Source organism: Austrofundulus limnaeus, unplaced genomic scaffold, assembly GCF_001266775.1.
Source record: "Austrofundulus limnaeus strain Quisiro unplaced genomic scaffold, Austrofundulus_limnaeus-1.0 Scaffold12, whole genome shotgun sequence".
NCBI lineage: Eukaryota > Metazoa > Chordata > Actinopteri > Cyprinodontiformes > Rivulidae > Austrofundulus > Austrofundulus limnaeus.
The window spans coordinates 4,273,773-4,293,918 of NW_013952414.1; the positions used below are offsets into that span (position 1 = coordinate 4,273,773).

The window sequence follows — 20,146 nt, forward strand, 5'->3', positions numbered from 1 at the left end:
TGTGTGTGTGTGTGTGTGTGTGTGTGTGTGTGTGTGTGTGTGTGTGTGTGTGTGTGTGTGTTTTGTCACGACTTCTGCACCGTTTAAAGAAATTTAATGGTGATATTTAGAATTTGTGTAAGTAAAATATGAGCACTATATGATGGACGGACTGCAGTAGAGCCTGGGAGTAGAGCGCTGTATATGAGCGAGGCTAGCACAGATGCTATGAGTAAAGCTAGCAGTAGGGTAAAAACAACCTGTTTGAAGCAGATGTTAAGTCCATGATTTTTTTCCGGTCAATTTCAGCTGGTCCCATTGCTGGAATCCAGCTGTTAGCCTAGCATCTTAGCTTGGGAACAGTGACAAAAAATACTTGCCAGTGTTCAAAAGAATGAGCCAGCACAGACGAGCTACGTCGTCGGGTCTAGACTCTGCAGGTTACACTCATCTACAGGCCAGCGGTCACTCTTTCAGGGATGAAGATGTTCTCATCCTTGATTGAGAGGAACATTGGTTTGAGAGAGGAGTAAAGGAAGCCATCTTTGTGAAGAAAAACCGTCCACCATTAAACAGAGGTGGAGGCCTTCGTGTCCAGTTGTCCTCTACCTGCAGTTAAATGCAAACAAGACTGAAACTCTTATCGCCCCGATGATATAAAATCCCTGTAATCAGGCAGCACCTTGCCTTTTTTAACCCCTTCAGTGAAAAATAGTCTCAGAAATCTGGGTGTTGTCATTGATAGTTCTATGTCTTTTGACAGCCATTGTAAAATTTTAGTTAACTGTTTTTATCATTTAAGGAACATTTCAAAGCTGAGATGTTTTKTGTCACAGAAGGAACTAGAGATGGTTGTTCACGCTTTTATTTCTTCTCCTTTAGATTACTGCAACAGTCTTTTTACATGTCTAAACAAATCCACATTGACTCGGCTTCAGTCTGTGCAGAACGCTGCAGCGAGGTTATTATCAAAGACCCACAGGAGAGCCCACATTACACCTGGTTTGCATTTGAGGAGTCATTTTAAAATTTTGGTTTTAACTTTCAGAGCACTTCATGGTCAGGCCCCCAAATACATACTGGACCTTCTGAAGCCTCTCTGTCCATCCAGGACTTTGAGGTCTTCTAATCAAATGCTGCTGGTGGTCCCTCGAACCCATTATAAAACCCTTGGAGGCGAAGCTTTTCAGGTGGTGGCCCCGAGGCTCTGGAACGCTCTCCCTCTGTCCCTTCACTGCTCAGATCCTACTGACTGTTTTAAGAAACATCTTAAGACATTTTTATTCAGACAGGCTTTTAGTTAAGTGCTTTTTATTGTGTTTTAATTGTTGTTTTTATATCTGTGATCTGTTTTATTGTTTTTAATTATTTTTGCTTTCTGTGAATCACTTTGAGATGTTTGTCTGTGAAAGGTGCTATTGAAATAAAGTTTTACTTACTTACTTACTCTTGCTACAATGCTGTCATTGCAAGTATGACTCAGCCCCCTGTAAGCAAAAGGTGTGAATCAGGGCCCCAATGATACCAACACAAAGAGGGAGGGACAAAAACAAGGGGGTGTTAAACCCCCGCTTACATTCACTACATTCACATAACACGACATGGGTCAGGTGATGGGGCACATGACCCTCAATGAACAATAGAGCCAATCAAGCCTATTGTTAGTCGATGGCCCTATTTTGCATTTGACTAACCTGTTTGTCCATGTGGAGGCAGTGCTCATAAGGCTGAGTTTCAACTGAAACTCATCAGACTGATGAAGTCTCTTGGAGGAGAGACGAGACATTTCACTAAAGAAGAACCCATCCAGAGGAACTACTTATTTTTTTCTTTTTGACCTATTATTGACTCATTTATTCAAATTCCGTGTGTCAAAGCAGAGAGAGAACTTAAATATGTTGGATAGCCGCCCTTAAGGAATTGGACTGGGCACCACCGGTGTAGATGCTGAACAGTTCCAAAGTATCAGCATTTTAACTCAAAGTGCGCATGTTTATGATGTTTATGATTTGTCCTTCACCAGATTTAGTGTGTTTAGGTAGAACATTTTGAAACAATACACCTATAAACAACCAGGTGCTGCTTGTCCTCGAGGCATTTTTACCTTTCTGTGCTCTCAAACCTGAAGACTACAACATGAAATTGATGGCACTGACTGCTACAGCCTCTAGCTGTAGCTGCCAAGAAAAACGGCTTGTTATTTCTGATAGGACAGCAGGGCTGAAAGCTTTTTTGCAAGATGTTGCGGTGGTAAACCACTTCAGAGTGCAGCGCACTCGGTGAAAACTAGTACACTCACTCTGCTGGTAATTTTAAATACAAAAACAGCTTTTTTTTGTGTAATAAAAAAGTTAATTTGCATATCTTGTTTGATTCACATTAATCATCCCGTGACCTCTTTTAGATGATCATCTCTGAGAAAAACATCGAAAATGACCACAGTTTTCAGGTGAAGCAGTCAAAAAGCACAACATGGAGAGCAGCAAATCTGAACATGAAAAGAAGAAGAAAACTAAAAAATACAAAATAATGAGCCTTTGGTCTGGGAGAAAATGATAATAGCTGTCGCTTTTGCACAGAATTTCAACAAGTACATTTAAGCAAATAAATAAGGACGGCAAAAGTAATTTAGAAAAACGTTAGACATGAGGAGAAAGTCGTTACACCTTGCTGAGTTTTCTTGTTTGTTTTTGCYCTGCTCTGTGAAGGTTCAGACTTTTTTTAAATCTTGCATTAAAAATGAATCCCATCCCCTATCTTCTTGCCCCTCTTCTACTCTCTTCTCAGATCCAGACTTTGCAGACCTGGGAGTTCCCCCACCTCTGCCCTGTAGGTACACTCCCCCTATCTCTGTTTTGCTCTTGTTTCTTCCTTCTTCCCTTTTTATCTCACTTGTTTGATCGCTCATCTTTTTCAGCATTTCAAGCAAACAATGGTTTTTTTTGTGTAGATACAGAGTTTGGCTTTTTCAATGTTTGCATGTATATGTGCCGTACTTGTGAGTTCTGTGTGCTTGTTGGACTTGTACACCTGTAAATCTATATGCATATATTGTGTGTGTTAATGCATATGCGTGTGTTTCAGCCTGTCAGTATGACATGGTTGGTCCAGAAGGCATTGTTGAGTCTCATCAGATCACCCGGGACGGGAAGGCCGGTGCCGCTGAAGCCGTCGACTGTAAATGGTACATCCGGGCTCCGCCTCGTTCCAAGGTTAGTGACATACTGTACATGATCCTTATCTGACAATAAAACTGGTATAAATCAATGCTGTGCTGCCAGAAGGAACAGATACCAAACAGAAATCAACTTAAAGCACACGGAAGACTTTCAGCTCCTTACTAAAATGTGTCTCATTATTCTCCTTGCCAACACTAATTAGCTGCGAATGTCTTGAATTGGGTTTTCAGTTAAAAATATTGGTCCGATGATTGTCCATTTGATTTGATTTTTATTTTCAGTTGGGCAGCGTGACAGCTCAGTGGTTAGCATCGACGCCTCACAGCAAGAAGGTCCTGGGTTTGATCCCCAATTTGGACCTGGGGTCTTTCTGTGTGGAGTTTGCATGTTCTCTGGGTACTCCGGTTTCCCCCACCCCTAAAAACATAGGTTGCCTTCAGGCCCAGGCCTCCCTTGGAAAAGAGACCTGCGATCTCAATGGGACTTGCCTGGTTAATTAACAGTAAATAAATAAAATAAATAAATAATTGACATTTGCAGTTGGAGCATTGTTTCATGGCTGTTAGCCAGTTGGCATAAAAAATCCTGAAGGTTGAAATCAGTTCACCAGTTTCCACTTTTACCTGCCCTGAACTTGTTACAATTAAAGTGTTTCAGTTACAGTTTCAATAAATACGATTAATTTTGTTTTTTTTAGATGACATTAAGCTCACTGGGGCTTTTTTTTATTWCCCCCATATTTCTCAAAAACAAACAGTCTTCCTGCTCTTTTATGGCCCAGCCTCCTCTACACCGCCCTATGGCACGGCGGGCTGMTAACAATGGTGTGACTGTAATTCATGGTCACAGCAGCTGCTCTTCGGGTTCCATATTTCTACGTAACACCTTTTGTTTCTCTCAGAAATGCCCTTCTGATTCAGCTGCTTTAAAAGTCAAGGCCACAAAACTTTGAAGACCTTCAGACTTTTTTTTTTTTACTGAAACATCAGCGTTTCCTGAAAACCCAACAATAACAGGTAGCAGGAGGAACGCTGCTCACCCCGCCCCACACCTAAAAAGGCAGCATTGATTCCTCAATTACTCAAGTGAAGTACAAATTTTTGTCAGCACATTGGAGGCAAAAAATGGAGAACCAATTTCGCATATGCGTCACTTGAGTGCTTCTGTATACGTGTTGCCAAGAAAGGTTTTGTGCACAACAAGCGGGCAGAAATTTGGAACAAGCTTTAAATTGAATCCCTTGCAGGTGCYTTGCAGGGCAAATTAGAGGCTAAAACCTTATTGGCACTGATGGGCAGGGGAGCTAAACCTTTTTTTCTTTTTCCTTTTTTTTGTATGATTCGGTCTCACCTGCTGTGTAGTGATCACATTTAATAAAAGAGCCTTCTTTACAACATCAAACAGACATGCTCTGCAGCAAAGGAGATGCAGAGAATGCAACCCCCCACTCACCCCCCACAGCACCGTGTACACGAGGTTGTGCTCTAATCTGGACGAGGCGTTTATTCCTCTTTGCAGATAAAGTACTGCACTGTACCCAGTGTGCCAGAAAATAGCAAAGAGAGAGAGAGAGATAATGACATCCTATACCGGAGGCTCTAATTAGACTGCACCGGAGGACTCCAGAGAGAAGGCAGGAAAGCGGGGTGCAGAGGAGGCAGAACAGTAAAGGGAAGGGGGAAAAGATGCCAAATAAAGTGTTATATCTAAGGTCTAAATGTATAAGGATTCCAGATTAAGGGTGGGATCTCAGCYGGCAGGCAGTGAGAGGGTGAGGGCACCTGCAGGAAGACACTCATGACCACATGTTGCCAGAAGTGACAGCAATGCAGCACTTTTAATGGTGATCTTGTAACTTTACACCAGCATGTGTCATTTTAACATCAGCCTTTCCTGTAAAAATAAATAAATAGAAATTTGCAGGAGGCCACACGGGAAAGTAAAATGACAAAATTAAAGCAGTTTTAATGGTGTCAAACGTAAAAGAACAACATTTATCCAGCGGCAGTAGAGTAAAACCAAATGTCACGCGCACGTCTGGCAGATGTTTTCTTTCTTTCTCTCTTTTGTGTTCCTGTTTTGACAGCTGTCCACATAAACCTGACAGTTCTTACTTGTGTTAAAGAAATGCTTTCAGTTATTCTATGATTTTTTTGTCCTCTCTATTTTTAAACCACAACTGTTTGCATTTTTTGACATTTCTAGAAAGTTAATGGTCAAAATACAGCAAGCGATTCTGTCTGTAACAAGCAGCCACCTTGTARCCACAGAGAGAGCGCGCTCTTCTCCAGTCAGGGATGGATTCCTCTTCATTACTGAGCTCTGAAATCAATGAAGCAGCCTCCTTTTTTTCTGCTGCAGCTCACATGTCACCTTGCAAATGAGTGATCATATCCGTTTGATTCATTGGCATCTTTTTGTTTCGCAATGCCGTATGGCCTCTGATTTTTTTTTTCTYGTCACTCATTGGTTAGAGTTCACAGAAAGGAGAGGCAGAAAATCCACATCAGAAGCTTTTGTCTGTTTGTGTCTCTCGGTTTCTGGTATGTATTTGTCACATAATTAGGCCCTTCTGTTCACCCTCCAGTCTGTGTAAACAACTGCAGCACATAGCACACAATGATTTTTACACTGCAGCAGATGATCAAAACCATTAAAAKAACATTYTTCTTGTCTAAACTGAGCTGGATGAACCAACTTCAAACAGCCTATCAGCTTAAAAGAAACAAATTCCATTTAGATGAACAATTCAAAGAGATAATGATGTTTTAGAGGRTGCATAAGTAGTGGAGCGTTCTTACTTTTCATTGTTTAGTCAAATAAAGTGTCATGAAAAGTTCAAGTACTCAAAAAAAACTTTGAAAACCAGATCAGATGTCCAAATAKGTAAAGTTAAAAACTGGAAGGGAAGTTGTTGATCTCAACAAATTTTAGATTGTTGCAGAGGCAACTACTTTTTCCACTTATTTAATCATTTTCACAGATGGTTCGAGGTTTGCTTCTAAAGTTTGCAGGAATTTGCTACCAATGTAATTTTCTCTGTCTTAATTAATTWCAAGCCCATGACATGGGCTCGTCCAACTTTTAGTTTTTATTTCTGTTTTTAACAAAACTCCAAACCATTTTTCCACTGAACACACTTGTACTCGTTTGAATCAGAAGATTAGTTTCTAGATTATTACACATGATTTCTGTCTAAGCTTTAGGCTATTTGATGTTTATTTGCAAAAATATTTTTTGTATGTTTCTAATTCTACAAGCACAAAAGTACAGCTGATCTTGGCAAATTACTTTTTTTCTGCTTTTTCCAAGTAGGGGTCTCTGCAGTACATGTTGTCCCGTGGGCRGAGTTGGTGTGTGGGCGGAGTTTGCTCTAACCATGGTTGGTTGGATTGACTTGTYTTGTGGGGCAACTTAAAGTGCCTGTGRCATGCATATACTTAAAATACAAAAAGTCAAAGGAAACATCTTTATACTTAAGAAAATTGCCCTAACACACATGATTTTATCCATTTTGTCACATAACTGGCCTATTTTCTTTTGAATTTGTCTCAGCCAAAGTAAGACAGGTAGTGACATCAAAKGGGAGCTCCTTAATTAAAATAAAATAAAATCTTTGGTGTTTGTGTATTACAAACCCCAAAACCAGAAAAGTTGGCACGTTGTGTAAATCGTAAATAAAAACAGAATACAATGACTTGCAAATCATTTTCAACCTATATTCAATTGAACACACTGCAAAGACCACATACCTAACGTTCGAACTGGTAAACTTTGTTATTTTTGCAAATATTAGCTCATTTGGAATTTGATGCCTGCAACATGTTTCAAAAAAGCTGGCACAAGAGACAAAGAAGACAGAGAAATTTGAGGAATGCTCATCAAACACTTTTTTGGAATATCCCACAGGTGAACATGCTAATTGGGAACAGGTGNTTCTGTGGTCTGATGAGTCCACATTTCAAATTGTCTTTGGAAACTGTGGACGTCGTGTCTTCCGGACCAAAGAGGAAAAGAACCATCCGGACTGTTATAGGCGCAAAGTTCAAAAGCCAGCATCTGTGATGGTATGGGGGTGCATTAGTGCTCAAGGCATGGGTAACTTACACATCTGTGAAGGCACCATTAATGCTGAAAGGTACATACAGGTTTTGGAGCAACATATGCTGCCATCCAAGCGACGTCTTTTTCATGGACGCCCCTGCTTATTTCAGCAAGACAATGCCAAGCCACATTCTGCACGTGTTACAACAGCATGGCTTTGTAGCAAAAGAGTGTGGGTCCTCCCCTGGCCTGCCTGCAGTCCAGACCTGTCCCCCATTGAAAATGTGTGGCGCATTATGAAACGTAAAATACGACAACGGAGACCCCGGACTGTTGAACGACTTAAGCTGTACATCAAGCAAGAATGGGGAAGAATTCCACCTGAAAAGCTTCAAAAATTGGTCTCCTCAGTTCCCAAACGTTTACTGAGTGTTGTTGAAAGGAAAGGCGATGTAACACAGTGGTAAAAATGTCCCTGTGCCACCTTTTTTGCAATGTGTTGCTGCCATTAAATTCTAAGTTAATGGTTATTGGCAAAACAAAATAAAGTTTCTCCGTTCGAACATTTAATATATTGTCTTTGCATTCTATTCAGYTGAATATGGGTTGAAAAAGATTTGCAAGTCATTGTATTTTGTTTTTATTTACGATTTACACAACGTGCCAACTTTTCTGGTTTTGGGGTTTGTAAAACAATATCATTCAAACTTTAACTCTTCTTCATCCCTCTTTGACTCAAAATAATATAAAGAAACATCAGATTATTGTTTCTTTACATTATCTAATTGTCTAAGTAATGATAATAGTAAGTACTGATAATAGTAAAATAATTTGATTTATTGAATGTCTATGTACAGTTTAAAACAGAACAATGACTCAAATAAAAATTATTGTGAACATGTATTGACTTCAAATTTCATGTGGCTTCCTGTCAAGTTATGACTAAAATTAATATCTATATTCAAAAAACATAGGTGCTTCCTGCTCAACATGACTAAGCTGCAGTCAGCTTCTTTRAACCCCACCGTCAATCTGACCAATCACGTCTTGAGCCAGTTCTGCCACAAAATAAGAAACTCCTACTCACTGACTGCAGAGACCCCCTTCTCGCCTTTTTTTACTATCTGTAAGCTAATAAACTTAATTGACAATTATTAAATGTAATCACACTTAAATAGGTCAGTCTGTCAACATTAGTTTCTGAAAATACAYCTTAAAACCGGCCAACACCATCTGCAACAAGCCTCCTTCCAGAAATCATCGCAATGGTCAAGATTATCTTAAGTTACTGTGTTTGCTGTTTTAATTAGTCATCAGCACCAGAAAGTCTTCACAAAAAGCTTGGCGTTCATTTAAAAAAACAGTGTTATGCTTTTGCAATTAGTCCCTCCTGCCTGTAGTAACACTTGAACTGGTTCCAGATGGCTGCATTCAGTGTATTCTTGGTGCTGTGGGGGCAAAACTCAATTTGCTCGCCGCGTGCCGACGGAACAACCGGGCCAAGTGGCCTTATTAATATTCTTACTGTTGCTTCTTCCAATTATTTGTTCTTAAATTTTAATTTAGATGAAGTTAGATTTTGCTGAGAGCATCTAACTGTGACCTCAACTGTCCCATAAGCTTACTGACCCCAATATCAGACCTCAGAGGGGTGGGCTCTTAGCTTGTTTTTTGGCACTCTGATCCATTTCACTTGTCATGTTGTCAAAGCCAGGTCGACAATGCAAGGTCCATTATCCTGCTTCATCTGGAGCTTTTTTTTATTCATTTTTTTATTTTTTGTGTCTTTGGGCATTTAAAAGCATCACAGTTAGGGAGCTTTCCACTCATTAACCAGAATGATGGTGAACGCTGCACAGGRGACGAAAACCGTGGCAGTGATCGTCCGAATTCAGCCCTGATGAATGAGTGGCGGACAGGGATGCAAAGCTGATGTGAACGCAAGATGGATGTTTTAGTCAACATGGGATTGTTGGAAAGATAAAGTTCATAAACTGTTTTTAGGCACACTTTTAGGAGAAGCTTCTGACAAAACAYCCTATGTCTTCCAGCTTTAACAAGGTTGTAGATTTTGGTGTAGTTTCTGATCTCACCAGATATGGATAATGAGTCTAAAACTACTGGACTCTATCTGGCTCCTCATTTAAATGCATCTGTAATGATTTTGTGCAAGCAGCAGTCGGTCAGGCTTATTTTATTAAAAGGTTGCTATATCAGGCGCTGGGACTTGTACTTAGATCCAAAGGCAGTAACGACATGAGGCAGAAATATTTTCTCTTTTTTTTTTCTCTCCTCAGCATTTTTTCCTGTCAAGACAAAATGTTCCAGCAGTTGAAACTTTTCTCACTCAATCTGTTTTTCTCCATCATGTCTTCCTTTCTTCTTCGTGTCGAGCAGATCTACCTACGTTTCCTGGACTATGAAATGGCGAATTCCAACGAATGCAAACGCAACTTTGTAGCAGTCTATGATGGTGGAAGGTGGGACTTTATGAATACCTTTGATTTGATTGTAGGTCATAAACATGTTACAGGTTCAAAACTTTTAACTGAACTTTTCTAGGGTTAAACACACAAGTGGAATATGAACAATTCAGGTAGTTGTAACAAGTTTTAAGGGAAGTTCTGTTTTTTTTTTTTTTTTTCCCTGCTGGAGGTCTATGAAATGATTCTGAACTATTATTATTCTACCTGTCATTAATGGTTCTTTGAATAAGCTCAGTTTAGAGAAATACTGTGTAATTTTGACCAGAATAATCAATTGATACAGTAAGTGGAGCTATTCTCTCATGAAACCGACTCCATTATTTAAAAATTTCAGCAGTTTATGCAGACGCTGTTTGATAAACCTTTACACTTCCATCAGTTTTGAATAACAGAACTATTCCAACAGATAATGTTATGATATTCCAACTGAAAGAGCACAAGAAGGTAAAAGATAGCTGCAAACATTGTAAATAATCAGAATGCCATGTTATGCTAAACTGGTGGTTGCACTAGATATGATTCTTCCATCAGGACACAGTGTACAGGCATGCTGTGTGTGACAGGGCTGCAAAGAAAAAGAAAAGTAGAAAGAACAAAGTTACTACTCTCTGAAAGATAGAAAAATTGCTCTCCATCAGCAGATTGAAAGGATGAAAAAAATAGTTTTGTGCAAGGCTGGGGGGAAAAAAATAAAAGTTTCATTGGGACGCATCATGATTTTGTAAAAGAAAATGTTGTGTTTCAGCATTCAGCCTCCTGAAATCTAAAAGATTATATTTTGTAGTTCAAAGACTCAAACTTAATTCAAGATGAATCTTTTGTAAAAACCTGGTGAGTGTTCATGAGAGGAAGCACCAGAGTTGATGCTAAACTCTACACGAAAATGGGCGGGACTGATCAGAACCTTTTAATTTTTTAGGGAATAACTGGCCCTAAAAAGTAAAAAAAAGGGCTTTAATTACATTTCTTTTACAAATGTTAATAAACTACAACTTAAGAAAATGCATGAAAAGAAATGTAAGCTTATGTTTAAGAAATAAATGCGAAAAAAGATAAAAGAAACCATAGAAATGATTAAGAAGGGAACATCTAATAGATATTTCTTGTTCATTCTATCACAACAGAAGATTTTATCCCTAAATTTAATTAAATCTTTTTTTAAAACTAACAACAGTTACTTTCTAATTTAAAATGCACCTTGCTGTTTTTCTAATTGCTTCTCACCAACTTCTTGCAGTCATGAGAATAAAACTTGCATTCTTATCTCGCCCCTGTCTTGTTTCAGTTCGGTAGAAGATCTGAAGAGCAAGTTCTGCTCCACGGTGGCCAACGACATCATGCTGGTCTCCACGCTAGGAGTCATCCGTATGTGGGCGGACGAGCTCAGCCGCAAGAGCCGCTTTCGCATCCTTTACACGACTTATCAAGAACGTAAGATTTACAAAACACACACTAACATCTGACTGAGCTGCTGTGTATTGATGAGTTAAAAAAGAAAACTGGTTTTATTGGCAGCCATGAAAGGAAGATGGAGGCACAGCGGCAATGTTTATGGCTTCTTACATCAGCAAAAAGAGTACATTTTGTTTGCTGCCAAATGTTAGGTGAAGAGACACCAACATGCCAGTTTTAGGACAGGTAATGTTCCCTGTGGGTAATTGTGAATATAATAAAGGATGGGCAATATCCCCTGACTCAACACTAACAGATGGGGCATAGGCATTTTACTGAACTCCTTTTGTTTCATGAAAACCATATTAATATAAAGCCAGTGGCGGATCAAGGATTTTTCTGAGTAAGGGGCCATCAAGGAGCCACCGTATTCATAGAGGTGCCAAGTCTTTGTTTAGCATCCTTGAACACAAATCTCTGGTTTTGGTATGGTGTATATATTTAACCAGTCACAAATTTAAACACTTGTAATTTGAAAACGGCTTGCACAGTAAATTCTCCTTACCAATTTTACATGCATTTTTCAGCCATCATTTGTGATTTAAGACTTTTTCTGCAGGATTTTTCAAATTTTACGAAAAGAAATTTACTTCTGTCAACTTGGTTCATGCTGGATGTTTCTATTTGGCTCATTAGCACCTCTAATGTTCAGACGTAGAACTGCACCCAGCATCATCACTCTTGGGCAAAGGACAGATGAGTGACAGGACAGAGGGGCACTTCAGGTGGCCAATCAAATTTCAGCAGGGGCCAATGCCCCTGTGGCCCCATCGCTAGAACCACCCCTGTAATAAAGCTGAGGTAAGAAAGTGGGCGGAGCTACAGTGTTTGCACTTTCTTTAAATAAACATTTCAAAATAAAAAAGTCTCAGCAAACATTCTGTACAATGTTTAATGAGGGGAGGTTATCGACGGGTTCATAGGATGTTTGGGTAAATCTCTAAAGGGAATCGTGGACACCGACATGGGCAATCAGCAAAAAGCTGGCAATAATAAAACATTACTTTAAATTCCACTCAATTTTATTAGTTTACAAGAAACAGAATTATCTTAAAAACATGAACATGATCTTGACACACCAAACTGCCTGAACTGCTTCTGTTTGCATTCAGGACTTTAATCCATATGGGCAACAGCGGCAGCCGCAGGTTGTTTATGTAGCAAAGCCAGTGTCCCTATTGTAAGACCTTTTTCGCCAAGCGGAGCCAGGGTGTGCTGTTGCCAAGAGCAACGCTTCTGCCTAAGCCACTCGGGCAGTCCTCAGCCCTGCACCCAGCACAGCTCAGCAGCTCCACACAGACACAGTCAACGGCAAACGCACCGACCAACGAGAKCTAAAGCTGCATGTAATGCAGTCCTCTGTGGGCTCTTTGCTTTCACAAAATACAAAACTAAAAACTAATCAAGTTTGGAAATAAAATAATTCCAAAGTGTAAACCTGCACATTTTGTTTGCATCAGGTCAGTAATGTAACCCACGGAATTCCAAATAAGTTGAAAAATTACATCAATACTGAAAATGATGTTGATAATCCGAATGTAGTAATGAAAATAAAGCAAAAAACTGTTCATTTAATTTAAGACAAGTTAACATATGGTTAAAAAAACAGGTGCAATTTAAATATTGAGCATGCCTGACTGTTACAGGGTAGACAGCTGGGTTTGCATTCTATACGTTTTCACAATATTATTCTTTAGCGTCATTGATTCTAGGCTTTTTCCCATTTGTGCATGTGTGTGTGTTGGGTTTGACAATTGTGAAACTCAAGACGGCCAGCATGGCTAAGTAACCTTAACAAGCACAAAAATGGCCATAACCTTGTCAATTAAAAAAATGTTGAGCTAAAATGTGATGTGGTAGTAGCCAAGAGTTATCCCCAGCACATACTCTGAGCACTACACAATGATACACTAGTGAAATWGGCCCCTGCTGAAATCTGATTGGCCCCCTGACATGCCCCTGTCCTGTCACTCATCTGTCCTTTGTTCAAGAGCAATGATGGTGRGTGCAGTTCCACATTCAAACACTAATGGCGCTGATGAGTCAAGTAAGAAAGTCCAGCATGATTCAAACTTACAGAATTCTTCTTCTCTTCTTAAGAAAATTTGAACAACCCTGCAGAAAAAGGATTTCAACTGACAGACAATGGCTGGATTTTTTTTTCACATGCTGTGTGTTTGAGAATATTTTATACTGTAAAAATGCATGTAAAATTGGTAAGAAGAATTTACTGTGCAAGCTTTTTTTTTAAATAGCAAGTGTTTGAATGTGTGTGACTGCTTGAATGTATAAATATTACCAAGACTGGGGATTTGTGTGCAAGGATGTCAGCCCCTTTATAAATATTCTGGCCCCTTGATGGCCTCTTATTCAGAAAAGATCTGCCACTTCTTGAAATCAATGTCTGCATCAGCTAATCGATCTTAGTCGCCACAAAAAATGACAATAACTTGGTCAGATCTGGAAATGTTGAGCTAAAATTCATTGCAGTAGTAGCTGACTGTGCCAACACATTCCRAATGAGGTTAACGGTAAGTTAATTTACAACATTTGATTTAAACATTTATAACTTCATCCCTTTCTCATCATAACATGATCATAGTTTAAAACTGCAACATGAAAGCTGGCAGGTGATATGCATGCCTTTAAGGAATGCAAAGCTTTTCATGTTTTTTTTTTAAGTTTTAAGTTGGAGCAAGAGGCTCCTGTGATGAGAGACACAAACGTCCTCATGATTACTTGTATAGCAACCAAACCTGCTAATACAAGTCACACTCACAGTCCTCCTTCACAGAACTAGAGTTATGATGAAAAAAAAAGGTCTAAGAAATTGAAACCTACATTCATCCAAGAAGCAATTATGTCTTAGGTGATAAATGTGTCTGTGCGACATCTCAGCTGTCAGCATTGTTTCRCCTCATCTGCAACCTGTCTCTGGGGCTGCAGATGGAAATGTGCTCTGGCTCCACTACACACATCACTTCTTGTTCCCTGCAAAGCTTCTTTGCCGTGTGTACGGAGGCATTTGAGAGCAACATAGTATGCTAATGTTTGTTAGCGTAGGGATTTTTGCCTGGTTCTGATCAGATTATGCTATCTGTGTGCACTTGTCATCTCTGTTGCCGTGTGATCAAGAAATCAAAAAAATGTCATGAGATGGGAGTCACTTGTAGCATCTAAAATCAGCTGAAATCAGAAATAGATACACGGGCAATGTGCTGCTGTGCTTTGGTGATAAAGGGATTGTGGATATTTTTTAAAGTGTGTTTCTGTTGAAACTTATCAAACCTGCAATATAGATGGATGTTAAAATAAATGAAGTTAAAAAAGAATTATGGCAATTTATCCATCTGTCCATTAACTTTGTCTGCTATTCTGGGTCACTTGTTCCCATGTCCAGCAGCAAAGTACATCCTAGACAGGTCGCAAGTCCATTACTGTATTTATAGTTTCTGCAAATGCTAATTTATAAACCATTACACTGCCTTCAAGTTAAAAATTATATCCCTGTGGATTGTAATGTTTGCRTATGACACTGTGGTTTGTGGTGGGAACAGGTGGAAGAGAACTTGGAGAGGTGGTGGTATGCACTTAGAAAAAGAAGAAGAGAGTCAGCCGTAACATGACACAGTACAGGGTGTGGTAGGTGGAACAGTGAGGCTACAAGGARCAGAGGCCACAAAGGTGCAGGGCTACTTGCATCAAACTGAGGACTTTGTATTAACTTCCATTCATTTTTTGTAACTGCATTTATGGCGAACACCCTGACATTTTCCCTAACACTAATCATTACAAGTACTGTATATCCGTAACCCTAATCTGACCAAGACTTAATTCACACCATACCTCTAATCTAACTAGTAAAGCGTAGTAGAGCTGCAAAAAAGTGAGGACTGGGACAAGGTCCTCACTTTATATTAATGACCTCACTTTGATAGTAACCATTTTGAAAGTGGTCCTCACTCTGTAGCAGAAACAAGTACACACACACAAATCCACCAGCTGACAAATAATACTTGATTAAATAAGTAAGAAAAAGTTTTATACTCGAAGCATTAGCAATGAAAAAAAAAACATTTAACTGAGGAAACAAACAGAGCCGTCAGAGAAATGTCACAGTTGTGCTAATATAAACCAAAACCTCACTACAGTAAAACACAAACAAACTTGTAGTTACAAAATGTAGTTTAAAAATAAAAAAACTGTAAAATAATGATGTGAATGTTGACACAGCGATCACACAATGAGAAAGTGGGGGGGGGAACGAAATAAAGCAAGGTTTTTAAATTACTCATCAAGAGTCTAGTTTACTCAGGAAAGGATGGAAAGGTCCAGGCAGAGTAAGAGATACAGATAAGTCACTTTAATTTGGTGTATTATTATTCGCTTGGGATGAGAGCGGGAATAAAAACAGCCATACATCACGGTGGTAACACTGTCGGAGAGCCCCCAGCACTGCCAAGCTCCTTCAGTGCCACTGACAGGATTGTGTGTGAGTGGGGAGTAAATAAAAGATAAAGAGAGACAATGAGAGACGAGGAAGGACATCTTTGTAACAACTGACCAAACACTCATCCATTATGGTCACATTCACTGTGACACTTCTTACCTGCAGAACCACATGCACAGTTTGTTAGATTAATGCAGTTTTATTGTCAGTGTGCAGACAGATATCTGTAAATTACACAGAAGTACATACATTTTAGTCTGAGTGCTCCTGTGTTAGATTTATTGTGTGCAGCAACTTTGTTGGCCACGTTTCATTTATTTGGATTAATAAAACAATAACATATTCGTTATGCATTCAATTTACTAGAGCACTACAAGACTTTTGCTTCTGGCTATGTGTTAAAATGTGTTATTGTTTCTTTTTTACAAGCAAAACCTTTCTGCTATTACCAGCATTATTATTATTATTATTACATATCCATCATGCTTATAATTTAGCAGTTCCTCCAAAGAATTTTAGAACAGTAGATGCCAATAAACACAATTCATTGTGATAGGACAGTCAAAAACAAGCAAATGACAATATTTTGTAGACTCAGCTTTTAAAAGTAACTGTTAAGTGATTATAAAAAGTAAATGTTGGAAAAAGTTCCACTGCTATTGGCTTTTAGAAGAAGACAACTTGAAATTTACATCAGTGTTTTGAAGGGGTTTTGTGCCAATGATTGGGAAATGTCTTGTCACACATGAAATACAGTCTTTAAAGAAATCAAAGTCCTCAAGTTTTCTTTGCAAAACTTTGAACCGGCTAACCTGCAGGCCTAACCATAACCCAGATTAAATGAAGCCCTGCTCTTGAACCCTTTGGAGTAAATTCAAAAGCCTAGTAAAGCTATCAATCTGAATTTTTGTAACAGCAACTAGTATTTAGTTATTGAAGTTAAAATACATTATAAACATCGTTTTTTTTCTCATTTCCAAAGCTGCATATTGAATAAAAAAGTAACTTTACTGACTACACAGCTGTTGTGTCAGAATGAAGCTCAGAGCTGATTGGTTGATTCTAGTCAACCATGTGTACGATGGACAGGTGGGACATGAGGGGCTTGCCACACATTTTGTGCTCTAGAGAATCTATAGATGAACCCAGATGGTCAAAAAGAGGTGTCAATTGAAAGATGACAGTCAATCAAACTTTTAAACTGCCTATTATGCAAATTCAAAGTCCCTGGTRGCCCTGGTCCATGGGTCAGGCTATGAAGAGGCAGGAAGTAACCACAAACKRGAAGTGTACTGTGGGCAGCACATTGAAAGTTAAGGGGTTAAAAATGAGGTTGAAGATGAAAATTAAAATCAAAGCAGAAGTTATCAGAGAAATGCATTTCTACATTTATTTTCTCAAACCTGGTGCCAGTCTTCAGTTGTACTTGCAGTAGCAAATATAAATGTCTCCCAGACTTACACTTTGTTATTGGTTGACAMGATTTTCCAAAATTAACGAGTTCTACTTATTTTTTTTCTTTTAGCAAATCGAGCTGAGTGTTTGAGTTTGAGAAAAGATTTCTGCAACTTTTCTTTCTGTCTTTTCAGCTCCATGTGATGCAGATGCCTTCTTTTGTCACAGTAACATGTGTATAAACTACACGCTGGTGTGTAACGGTATGCAAAACTGTGTCTACCCCTGGGATGAGAACCAGTGTAAAGGTGAGAGGTTTGGCTCTGTGTGCTTATGAAAGACTGTTTCAACCCTGCTCTTCGTTTCAGGACCACGGACAGCAATGCACAGTTGGGTTTCTTGCACCAGTTTAAACCATTTGAAATCCTATTTTTAAAAAAAAGAGGTGTAGCAAAAACGGCTGTTTTATACTTGAATGAACTCTAAATGTAGAAAGGATTTTCAGTCAAAAGATTTTTCTTTTTTTTTTACCTTTGCATTTTGTCAATGATCATTCTGCTTAAAAATCAAATTTGTAGTTAATCTGTATTCTTCATTTAGTTCTTATGTGCAGATTTCCCCTCACATGTTTAAGAAAACACATTAGAAAAGACGATTATAGTATTTTATACTGTAACTAAACTTTAAAGAATCCTTTTAGACAAATTACATCAATTACAGAACTCACGGACGACGCATTTCTCATTTAGACCAAGACACATTTCCTTTAAACAATTTAAATCTGAATTTCACAGAAGAAACAACGCCATGTTTCCCAATTTGTTCCTCTGTTTTCCTGCAGAAGACCCACATTTGTCTTCATTAGCGGTAAAATGTCATGTTTTATTTTCTGCTGCTTTACACGTGTAAACGAAAGCATTTACTGTCATTTAAATGTCAAAGATCTGCMTACAGATTAGTATTCTGCGCACTGTTGGTCTGAGCTACTCTTTGTTGATTCCACTTGGGATAACTAGACCATAGCTGTGATCACATCTGACCTTTTTATCCAGCTGTATGAGAGCTGGAGGAAGCCTCTGTTCTTATCTGCTGCAGGATAAGCTCTATTAGCTATGAGCCATTTTCACTCACTGGAAAAGRTTGATAATATTTTCTGCTGTTTCTGTCTCTAACCATTAGCTAAGCTGGGCTCTCTTGTACTAAATAACTTTTTTTTCTGAAACCAAAACTGACAATCAGTACTTTATTTTTGGTGAGAACTCGATTTYACCAGCTAGTAGATAACATCATAAGTACCGATACTGTAGTTTTCTCTGAGTCATTCCTGTGTTCCTGTTTGAGGTGAACTCAAAAGGGTTGATACAAATTTGGGTACTAGAAACTCTAGAAATATCTAAGCCTTACCCTGACAACAAACAAACTGAACAAAATTAACCTATAACCCCTAATTTACATTACATGCCACTTCACGCCGCTGTGGTGCGCAGTTTACAGCCGTTCGTTTGCACCCCAATTTATACAGGGTCCACTYCGCTCCGGTCTGGAGCACAGAGGAGGTCCGAGAAGCATGTGCAGGACATGATAGATTGCACAATAAATCCAGGTATAAATGTGGAAGTCAGAGCAAAAATAGTTAATTCTGTGGAGGACAGACTMCAAACACAGTTGAAACTGTATCGCTGTCGTCTTTTTGAAACTTCTGATTTCAAAATAAAATCCACGTGTATCATGTATACACTGCACGCTATGTGTTGCCATCTGCTTCTCATGCAGAACAATATGGACAGCATTTGAGTGTAAATATATCCATATATTTGTTAATATAGCTGGGATTTTGACAAATTAGTCTGCCTTTGGTAATTTATTTTTGAAAATAGGGATGTTGTCCTTGTTTCTTTTCCTGTTGGTGCAACATGATCTTTGTAAATTGACTCTGGAGCAGCTCCGGCTTCCAGCAAACAATGGGATCAAATCTAATTTTGGCGGATCGCCGTCCGCTCACCGCCACCCTACGGCGCCAGTGTAAACACTCTCGTTGATTATAATGGTTGTGTATTTACTGAGGAGGTTGGACCGGAACAGACTGGAGTGTAACCACATCCTGTAACCACATCCAGTGTAAATTAGGGGTAAGACCTACGGTGTTTAAAAACCTGGCAACTCAAAATTTTGGAATTTCAAAATCTAACATTGAGATCCATAATGTCTGGGATGCAGTTTGTCTTTAATTAATCACTGGAGTTTTTTTAGAAGTTTTTTTACAAAGTGGTTTATTTTTCTTGCACTTTCTGACTTTCAGTAAAGGTTTAAAAACATTTTTAAACGCCCTCCCATTTTCAGTTGGTCACCAACAGTTGCATATTGCGTGTTATGTTCTCACTTAAACCTATTCTTCATGTTTTTCTCCTCAGAGAAAACCAACACCAGGTTCCTGGACAACCTGAACTCCACAAACGGYGCCATAATTGGCGTCACCTGCTGCATCGTTTTTATCCTCCTCATCATCTCAGTGGTTGTTCAGATAAAGCAGCCGCGTAAGAAGTACATCCTGCGGCGTGAGGACTTTGACCCCACCATGTTTCAGGAGGTCTTTGAGCCCCCCCACTACGAGCTGTGCACGTTACGGAGCGCCGCCGCGCCCACGGCGGCCTCGGCGGATTTAGTCGACTTGGCGGAGGACTTTGAGAACTACCACGCCCTGCGCAGGGCGTCTTCCCGCTGCATCCACGATCACCACTGTGGCTCCGCCTCCAACCCTGGCTCYGCCCACTTATCCCAGCTGTCCCTCAGTGGGCGGGGCAGCCGTAGCAACCTGAGCGCCCGGGACGCTGCGGCGGCCACCCTGCTCGCAGACCTCCCGCAGCCCCCCATGTCGGTGCGGCCCCTGCTGCCCACCGCGGGGAACCGCAGGAGCATCTTAGTCATGAAGCACAGCTACTCGCAAGAGGCGGCAGACAACGGGTGCGACCTGGACGACGACCTGGAAGAAGTTCCCACCACCAGCCACCGACTGTCACGGCACGAAAAGGCGGTACAGCGGTCAGTATCTCTAGATTTCTGATGAGGGAACAAAACTGCTCCGTAGCTGTAAGAACATTTGAAACTGTGCAAAAATAATACTTAGTTTTGAAGTTTTGTCTTCTTTTTTTATTTATTTATTT

At 39.6% G+C, this 20,146-nt stretch overlaps 1 protein-coding gene across 2 annotated transcripts in view; it reads left to right on the forward strand.

Moving 5' to 3' along the window:
• The window catches only part of neto1l (neuropilin (NRP) and tolloid (TLL)-like 1, like), an 84,306-nt gene that overhangs the window by 55,923 nt on the left and 8,237 nt on the right, over positions 1-20,146 (forward strand). For both annotated transcript variants that reach the window (XM_014002360.1, XM_014002359.1), the window contains exons 6-11: positions 2,767-2,808; positions 3,064-3,191; positions 9,600-9,682; positions 10,974-11,119; positions 17,180-17,293; positions 19,397-20,024. In XM_014002360.1, the coding sequence (XP_013857814.1) occupies positions 2,767-2,808; positions 3,064-3,191; positions 9,600-9,682; positions 10,974-11,119; positions 17,180-17,293; positions 19,397-20,024 (1,141 nt within the window). The remainder of the gene's footprint in view (positions 1-2,766; positions 2,809-3,063; positions 3,192-9,599; positions 9,683-10,973; positions 11,120-17,179; positions 17,294-19,396; positions 20,025-20,146) is intronic.